Source organism: Montipora foliosa, chromosome 2 (genome assembly GCF_036669935.1).
Source record: "Montipora foliosa isolate CH-2021 chromosome 2, ASM3666993v2, whole genome shotgun sequence".
Lineage (NCBI taxonomy): Eukaryota > Metazoa > Cnidaria > Anthozoa > Scleractinia > Acroporidae > Montipora > Montipora foliosa.
This window is the reverse complement of record NC_090870.1, coordinates 23,049,112-23,059,111: the sequence shown is the minus strand read 5'-3', so window position 1 is coordinate 23,059,111 and position 10,000 is coordinate 23,049,112. Positions and strand designations below refer to the sequence as shown.

The 10,000-nt window shown below is 37.3% G+C and overlaps 1 protein-coding gene across 1 annotated transcript in view; it reads left to right on the top strand.

Moving 5' to 3' along the window:
* LOC137992692 (probable E3 ubiquitin-protein ligase HERC1) overlaps positions 1–10,000 on the top strand; it is a 151,866-nt gene that overhangs the window by 28,251 nt on the left and 113,615 nt on the right. Inside the window, exons 5-9 of the mRNA XM_068838173.1 lie at positions 1,092–1,257; positions 2,399–2,478; positions 2,869–2,965; positions 3,359–3,502; positions 3,895–4,022. Of these exons, the coding sequence (XP_068694274.1) occupies positions 1,092–1,257; positions 2,399–2,478; positions 2,869–2,965; positions 3,359–3,502; positions 3,895–4,022 (615 nt within the window). The remainder of the gene's footprint in view (positions 1–1,091; positions 1,258–2,398; positions 2,479–2,868; positions 2,966–3,358; positions 3,503–3,894; positions 4,023–10,000) is intronic.

Below are 10,000 nucleotides of genomic sequence, written 5' to 3'. Positions count from 1 at the left end.
TGGGTAATCTTGAATAAAAAAGGGCCAGGTGTTTAATGCATGACCTTCCTTTTCTGACTGTGCATCCATCTTTTTTGTTCCCTGTTTGGCCTTCTATTCCTTTGCTGACGCATCCCTTCCTCTTTCATGTATTGTTTGATTGTGTTCATGACAGTGTCCACTGGTCCATCTACGTATTTGTATAGGTTCTGTGCCTCATATCCCACAGTCTCCTCTATTCCCATCAGACAATGCACCCTTCATCTCTAGGCACATACATATAGTCGATCTACATCTGACATAGGGTGAAAGCTACCATACAATTTATGTCATTAGCTTCCTTGTCTTCCATGACTTGTAGCTCCTCTTGGTTCCAATGACCTACATGTATGCCTGTGACATACCTCACAAGGGATACTGCCTATACACCAATAGCTGTATAATAAAGACTTAATTTACTTAACTACAGTGAAAAGTTACATGTTTAGCTACAACTAAAACATACATTTCTCGGGAAACATCCAGTATACAGTATTAACAATGATGAAAACAAAATCATCAAAATGAAAGAAAATCTTGCTCCTCAGTCTTCATTCAAGATCTACGTTGTAGCAGAAAGTAAGAACTAAGTTACAAAGAAAATTTGGGGTTGCAGCAAAATGGAATGTTCATATAAAAATTATAAATAATAAAATATCAGGAAAACAGGGAGCTCAAAGCATGCATTGGAAATAAAAGACTGCAGTTTCTTTGTCAGGCTCTTTGCAAATGCCAGTAAAAGCAAGTACCAAGTAATTTACAAACTTCTAAAACTGCAACAATTTATTTGAAAAGGAGAAGTCCTTTAACATTATCAAAACTTCATATTACAAATTAAATTAACAGTTTAAAGTACCTGTCAAACTTTATTACTTTGAATTCATTAAAGTATTAACTAGACTATAAAATAATCATTTTCCAGAGAAAAGTAGTAACCCTGTTAACCCACTGACTCCTGAACCCCCCTCTCCCCCCCCCCCCCCATTGACAAGTAAAATTGTCTGCCGTTAGACAGAGTACATCACTCACTCCCAGGGGTCAATGGGTTAACCATCTTTGTCTTTTACCATTAGGGAAGCTATGGCCGACTAGGTCTTGGGGATTCTGTCAATCAACAACAGTTAAAGAGAGTTGTAATAGATACTGACTGTGGAGTGAAGCAGGTGTCTTCATCGAAGGGATCCGATGGACATACATTGGCTGTTACTGTTGATGGTCAGGTCTATAGCTGGGGAGATGGTGAGATGGTTTTAGTGATTCACTGCACTCGGAGGGACTTTTTTTTATAATTTCAAAATATTCTCCTTGGTAAATATAGATTACTTCATGGTTGGTGAGTGTGTATGATTTTTATTTTCAAGTTATCAAGAATCGCTTCACAATCCTTCCAAATGAGGGATGATAAAAATCATACAAAGAGCCAATTGTGAAGTAATTTGGTTATTGTACATGCACCGCGAGGTCACGGGTTCGAACCAGTTGAAGTCCTGAATTTTTCAGATCAACGATAGGAACGATTATAAGAAGAGAAGGTATCTGGATTTAAGACTGGGTCTCTGAAAACTCTATCCCGACTACAAGATCAAGCAAACCAATATAGTGTTTAACTTCCTGGGAGATTTCAACACCACCCTAAAGAAAGAACTCTCTGATCTACATGTAGCCCACAAAAAAGATGGTACTAAAGTGCTAACCAACTGTCAGAAGTGGATTATATCACAGAACTGTGAAATCACCAAAAAATTCTACAGTTTAAGACAATGAAAGACACATTTTTTTTTAGTCCAGGAACTTGTTGCCTAGACACTGTCTGCAGCAAGCTTCAAAACAAATTGTTAACTGAAAAGTTATTCAATAAAACAGATAATAATGATGATGATGATGATGATGAATATGATGATGATAATGATGATAATTTAAGTAGTAGGTGTTTACCTGAATGAGGATAACAGTTCAATGTACATGTAGCATTGATAAGGCTTCTACTTGCTAATAATAATAATAATTATTATTAACAAGTAGAGGCCTTATCTATATATTATTATAGTCATTGTAATAGGCAAATCGTTGTGTTTGTGAGGTTGGCAAAACGCTTTTCATGAGTGTACAGCATTTTAAGAATTGATGTTCAATTGCAATAATTAAACTGAAGGGTGTACTGCAAGCATTTCATCCTACGGCAGGTTGATAAGGATTTTAAAGAGGATGACATGAAAATCAATTTTACTGTCCGAGTGTATAACACATTAACTCAAACTACATGGTGATTTAGGACAGAAGTACATGTACAATGTTCAGTACTTTGTCATCCCTACTTGAATTTCAAATCCTTCACAGACAGCAACATTTAACAAAATTAATACGCTTTTTATATTTTCAGGAGATTATGGCAAATTGGGTCATGGAAACAGCCAAACACACAAGACTCCAAAAGTTATTGAAGGAAGTTTGTCCCGGAAGGTGACCATTTTAAAAAAAATAGTATTATGTTATTATTGTACGTACAAATTATTATCTCAGTACACGGTGGAAAGCAACCAAAGAAATTTCTTACTAGTTTACAGTGCACCTGTTTGTGACCTGCATGCTAGTTGAAATGCATGGGGATATTGACAGGTTTGATTTGTCGTGGCACACGGCACAGTGTCTTTATTGCACCATAATTATTAAATTCTGGTGTATCCATTGGGGAAAAAATCATTGGAATTGCTTTGTACTTTTAAGACCTTTGGTACAGTGTAAGAGTATTTTGACCAAATTGATAAAACTACCCATAATCTTTTCCATGGCTTGCAAAATTATAGTCCCATAATATTATTGTTGTATGTATCATGTTTACGCACGTTGCAGGTTGTAAGCATGGTAACAGCAGGATATCGACACAGTGCTGCTGTTACAGAAGATGGTGAGCTTTACACTTGGGGAGAAGGAGATTATGGAAGATTAGGTACGTGTAGGGACACTGTGTACCACACATCTAAGAATCTTGCTTCTCTTCATTAAATTTTTGCTGATAACCCTTTGGTAAACCTTGGAATCTACCGATTTAACCATTGTTCCCTGGGAGCGACAGATTTTTCTCTCTCTAGCGCCAAATGATTTTACTTGTCAACTGGGGGCGTCCTAGGGCGTTTGAGGTGTCAGTCCTGTCAAAAACAATGTCCCCTCCATTAATTTTAATTTACACTCCTCATAGTACATGTACACGTACCTTTAGTTTGCACTGATTAGCATAAAATCAGTGGCTGTAGTTTGTCATAAGTAAAAATATTATAAAGAAGGAAATGCTTGTAATCCAGACAGCGTGGATGTATGACTTGCTGTTCTTGTTTAATTAAAGGTTGTGGTGATAATAACAGTCGGAATGTGCCCACCTTGGTGAAAGATGTTGGTAATGTGGGCCATGTGGCATGTGGTAGTTCTCATACCTTGTGTGCCTCTAGGGATGGACGGACTGTTTGGTCCTTTGGAAGTGGAGATAATGGTGAGCTGACAGTTTCTTTATGCATTTGACACTATGATCAAGGATGTACATCTGAGAACTTCTTGAATGGTTCTGTTTCTAAAGAAACTGTAGTGCTGTGAGAGAGTGAAACAAGAAAATTTGTTTGTATCAAACAAATTGATAAAGGTGGAATTTCCAAGCATTCTTCTTTTCTCAGACTGACTTCAGGGCTAACAGCTTACTCTTTTGATAAATTATTTTTTTTTTAGTAAAAATTATCTGCTCTGATGTTTTTAATAAGCTTTTGACACGTAATGTTCCGATGTTACCATATTAAATAATAGCAGTAATAAAGAAGTTATTATTGTTGCCATCACCACCATTATGGCAGCCAAGTTTTAATTGGATTTTAACTTTTTTTTTTTGGCAAGGTAAACTTGGTCATGGAGATACAAACAGAGTTTATAAACCAAAAGTTATTGAAGGTCTTCAGGGTTTAGTGATCAAGAAAGTGTGCTGTGGGAGCCAATTTAGTTTGGCTCTTACTTCAACAGGACTGGTAAGTGTTACTTACAGTCCAAGAACTCATCTAATTACTTTGTCTGTAAAGAACAATGTAGGATTTGGCTTTGAGTCTTCATTATTACATAACAGTTGCAGCAGGTGCTTGGATGCCTCCTAATCTGCTAATACGAGAGTTTATCAAACGCACATTTAACCCAGTGTAAGGAAATCACTTTAATAGATTGGACGCCGTTAAACAATAACTGATCAATAATAACGGTGTCTGATCAGAAAGAGGCAATCAGCAGAACAGTTTGAGGCTGGCACGCGTGGATCTCACTTGGAAGGTATGGGATTTTGATTTTCTCTCGAGGGCTAGCTCCCGGCCGTTTAGACCAATTTTCGAGCAAGAAGTACAAGAAGAAGTATGAATCTTTCGGACATTCTGCTGCAAAATTTGAAAGTGGAGCAATGTGATTTTCTTGGGTAAAGCCGCCCGCCACTGGAGCTGTTAAAAAAATTAGCTTCCACCCTTGTCCTTCTATTGTAAAAACAAAGTCTTTGATTTCTGAGGCAAAAGAACGACGGTTCACCACAGGTAAGGTAATAAAACGTGTATTTAGCATTGGTCTATGCACATATTTATCAATAATTATATCACTACAGAAGAAGCAAATAGTGAATCCAATACATTTATTACTGGGTTACCATAGGGAATCCAGGCAGAATATGAGTTGAATTTCCCTGTTTTTTTTTCCTCTGTGTCGGGAAAATGGAAAAGTTGCGCAGTAGGTCTTTCCTGTCACTCCCCTGCTAAGTATTGTCAGGGGATAGTAGAAATGTGTAAATTTTACCAGGCGGACACAGTAGAATATTAGTTAATAAACCTGCAATGCTCGAAGTCATTGTAACGTAAATGGTGTTTTAGTGGTTCTTTAAACAAAATATACTCTTGTGGAGCTCAAGAATGGAACGTCAATTGGATAAACAAGACAGGCGGTGAAAAATAAATATCTGGAATCTCAAAAGCAACCAGTAATGGACTTCGACACAAAATGCCTCTCTGTATCAAAGTGAAGCTGTATTTGTGATATTTTACTGTGGTGTTACATGTATGTACAACACTGAAACCAAATGGCCAATTCTGTATGGGTTTAACAAACACATTGAAGGAATCAAACATTGTGAATGCATCTGTGTTTACTTAAGTTGCATCTCTGTTGTCTGGCTATTTACATTTATTTTGTTCTCAACTCTGTACAGTCTTCAGTGAAGAATTATTTGAAAGAATGCTTGTTGTCTATTTTGTGCTGCATTATTCAACGAAAGGTTTTCAGAAAAGGGTTTGATCCTGAACTGTAAGAAATTTATTTCATATTACATATGGTTTTTGACACAGATTGCATTATTTTTTCGAGTGCATGCAGTAGAAATAGGAAGGGTTTTTTTGCCTCTAATAGTAAATATGTTTTTCTTTCAATACATTTTTCGCTGGAAAAGGTTTTTGTGAGATTTTTGGCCATTGTGGATTCATCGTGTTATGTAATACTTGAGCGTACCTAATTTGCATGTGCGAGCAGTTTCCTCATAAAGATGACAGGAATTTGTAACCATGTTCTTTCTGGCAAATGATTAATAGCTAGCCAGTTTTTAACGTCAGAAAAGATTTGTTTAGTCATTGTAGTGTCAAATTAAGTTAATTTGAGGAGCCAACAATATTCTTTGAAGACAGAGATTTTCCGCGTTTTTTTTTTTCTACCCATTCACTTGAAATATTATTTAGCGCTAAGTGTTCAGGGCTTGAAATTAACGAAAAGATCCAGTCGCATTTTGCTATAAGATACAAAAATTTAGTCACAATTTCGCAAATTTTAGTTGCAAAATCGCCGCGCTGCATTGTGTTGTCAGCAGTTTAGCAAAAAATAGGAGCCTGCAATACTTGTGTGTAAAGAAACCGCTAAAAATGGCGACTAATCGAAGGAATGGAGCTGTGCACGTAACATTGCAGCTAATTACTCTACAATTACGCTATCTTCAGAGAAAATTCACAGCGAAAAACAAAATAATTTTATCATTTATTTATTTTAGCAAAAGTAGCAGCAAAGTGGCAACTGCTAACTGCGACTTCTCCAGATATTTGTATTGGACGCAATTTCGAGCCCTGGTGTTTCATCTTTTTTTCCAAATGAACACTCAAAAATAAAGATTTTTTAACAATCTTTCAGTGGAGTGTTTTTTGCAATTTATTATTCTCTGTCAAAAAATTGCATAAGAAGCTTATAATAAACATCGCAACGCACACAAGAAATTTAGTCGCATTTTCCACTTCTTTGAATTCTCGTTGATACAATGTATTTACTAACTGTAGTGTTATGTACTCAGCAGGTAAACCAATCAGCAAATTCTGAAATAACTTTTTTGGGTTGTATATCAGAGAAGGAATCGAGCACCTTGAGTGGATCTGTGTTTACAATTTTCTGGCTATTTATAATTTTATTTATCTGTACCCAACTTTGCACAGTCTCCAGGTTAAAAAAAATCAGTAAATTTGAGTAATTCGTGTCAGTCAAAAATTATTTGAAAGAAAGCTTGTTGTCCATTTTTTGCTTCATTGTTGAAAGAAATGGCACTTCAGTCAAGGAATTGATCCAGCACTCTGGTGGGAAATTTCAGGAAATTTGCATGTGGTTTTTGACATGGCGTGTGTTGCTTGTTTGAAGGCACGCAATGAAATGGGAAGTTTTTTTCTTCCATGTTGATTGCTTCTATAAAAATTTTGTCTGGAAGAGGTTTTGTGAGATTTTTCTGTTTTTGTGGATTGATCATGTTTGAACTTAACTAATTTGCATATGTGGGTTGATATTTGATGTGCGAGTTGTGTTTTAGCCATTTTATATTTCAAGTGTTCTTTCTTGAGAAATGATTAATAGGTAGCCAGAATAGCTTAGCGATCGAATCCTCACATCATGCTTGATGTTGTGTAGGCTCATTTAACAACAGCGGAGACATCGATGCCAAATGCACAGAATTTATTTGTCATTTCCGACAGCATAAAGTCTGATCTTGGTAACCTGATGGAATCATTGGAGTACGCGGCTATTATCAATTATGAAGTTGTGTATCTATTCCGGTTTTCAAGTATATTTTCTTTGGTTACAAGTGTACATTGAAAAGGAAATACATGATGAAAACTTTTCTGTTATTTCGAATGTACTTTAATGTGATAACGTGTAATAATAATTTGTTGTTGAAAGTGAGAAGTCAAGTTGATATAAGAACCACAAGAATTTTATCGCTGTCCCAAATGAAAAGTAAGTCGGCCTTACTAGTTAAAACAACAAACACGGGATTAAAATAAATTGTATTTAATAATTCATAAGGACGAACAGAAACGCACTATTCAGGTCACATGTGTTGCTTTGTAAATCCCGATAAAGTTCAACTGTCTGAAAGCACAGGGAGGGATTGAATAGATACAGTACCGCCTAGAAGTATTGACCCCTCGGGACGAGGCAATACCTCGTCTTTGCCGCAGGTAGTGGACGCGCGGCACCGAGGTATGCAAATTTTTTTCCCTCGGTAAAACCGAGGTGCACTTTGCCGCGGGAAATTTACCGCAGGAGAAAAGACGAGGCTTGCCGCGGGAAAGAACGATGATCTGTTGCTCTTGTATAATAAGCGGAAGACTGTCAAATTTTATATCTCATGGTGTGAAGAATCGATTCTTAATGCAAGAAATTGTAATCAAAATGAGAAAGTGTGCCATTTACGTAAGGACTCAAATTTTATAATCTTTACATAATGTAAAACTGAAGACTTCTTTAAAGATACAGTGTAAGCGACAGCTTGATTATCCAGCCAACGCAACACTCGTTGTTCTCCAGGTTGTAATACTGTATGTGTGCGTGAGAAGTTATTTGTTTGGTTTTGAAAAAGGTTCAATTGTATCTCTTTTCGTCTAAGCCTGATCGACTTTATTTTATTTGGAGACCTGAAATTCAAACTTGTGCGATTGTCTTCGTTTTATCATCGCCATTTTGGTTAAAAGCAGGTATTCCTTCCACATACATTGTATTATTGTTAAACTTGTCAAATTTCAATTTTCATCGCAACATTCTTTCGAGGCATCGGAGCCTTTGTCGGTACTATTTTGAGACCAAACGTACCGACGAATAATTTAAGAACGGTTTTTTCTTTCATCGCTTTTCATCGGCAATAAATTGTTATTTCATAGCAATTGCAGCAAAATACATTTTCGCGTTGTTTTATCAGTCGTGCAATAGTCTACTTGACTTCCATAAATATTTTTTAATTGCAGCATGTTGATTACGCATGGAAAACAAATTTAAGAATAGACTGTAGTTAGTGGAGAAAAAAAGTCTCTTACTTATCTGAACGCTCATCGTTTGCATACGAATTTTAACAAATGCAAAACCAGCAAGCGAAACAAACTTTAGAACGTTCGAAGCATCTTTGCTCCAGTGCTCACGTTGCGCTTTCACGTGCAACTCTTTTCGCAGCGGGCGTCCACTCATGATAAATTTGCATAACCACGCCGATATGCACCAATGATTACCCAGAGCACGAAAACAATCTTTTCAGTTAAGATCAAATAATTTTCGACTATTTCAGGGGTTTGATATCCTGAGTTCTTTCCTTGGAGTGTTTTTCTTTTTTGTGATTTGTTACACTAAACAACCTTAGAAAGTAATACTGAAGTAGGAAACCACAAGAAGTCGTAACTTGATCACGCAAGGTTTTCGAGCCGTTCACCCTGAACATGTAAGCTTTCAGTTTGTAAATATTGTCAAAACCCTCTCCTGTTTGCAGGATATCGAAATAATAGATGAATAAATGTATGTTCCGTGCGCTGAGTTGCAAAAAACAAGCGGACATATTCTCCCATAAACTTAAATGTATAAAATGACGGCGAAGTCCATTTAAGTAGGACAAGCGTCGAACCTTCGAATGAATAGTCCACGATAAGTCTTCGAAATAATCACTGCAATCAAAATACAAATGCTTGTCGCAAAGAAGGTTTCAAATGTGGTCGGAATCTAGCTACAGTACGGATATTCTTTTCGCATGTAAAAGGAAAAGGAAACCAAGGTGCATGATTAGCGGCTATAACCCTCTTTGCTGTTCGCAATTTTCAGCCGAAACTTGTTCAGTTTCTGTTGTTCGGTGGGATTTCAACATTACAATCTACAATAGCTTATCGAAACACAAAGTCAACAGAAACCCAACTCTACCGCGGAATTTTAATAACCGAGGGTTTACCTCGGTTGACTTTCCCGCGGCAACTTTGGAGCCTAGCCGTAAATTTTCCTCGGCAGAAAAGCGGCCTACCGCGGGAATACCGAGGGAAAGCCGCGACAGGGTGACGCGGCAATGACGCGGTAAAGGGGTCAATACTTCCAGGCGGTACTGTAGTAGGGAAAGGCTGGGGTTGTTGAATTTTTAATTAGTCGAATTATCAATAAAGATCCCTAGCTCACCTAATTAGTATGCTTAACTTTAATTAAGACGAGTCCTGTAAAAGTGTACAATCAATCACAAGTTTGACATTTCAATCACAACTATTACGTAACTATTTACGTGCCTCTTGTCAGCCTTGTTGAGAGTGTTTAATGCATCCTCAAACATAGCCTGCAGTGCAGGCGGTTTTGGTGGTTTTCATCTTTCGATCTTTCGAGTGTCTTGCCGCCATTTTGGATTCGCTGCAGACTGGGAGAATTGGGGCGAGAATGACAAACTGTCCCACGCTTGGTAAACTTTTTACCTCGCCCCAACTCTCCACTGTTTTTCTATTTCAAGATGGCGGCCTGAACATCCGATAGAAATATATATCCACTCGCGCCCGCCAAAATCCGCCTGCACTGCAGGCTATGTTTTAAGCTGTGCTCCTAACATTTTCTGCTGTGTGCCTAAAATTTTGGCAGTGCGCCTAGAAATATACACTTGGTAGCACAAGTGCTCCCAAAGCTAAAAATAAACTTTGAGCCCTGCTAGTGCGAAGATTGTTTACATTAC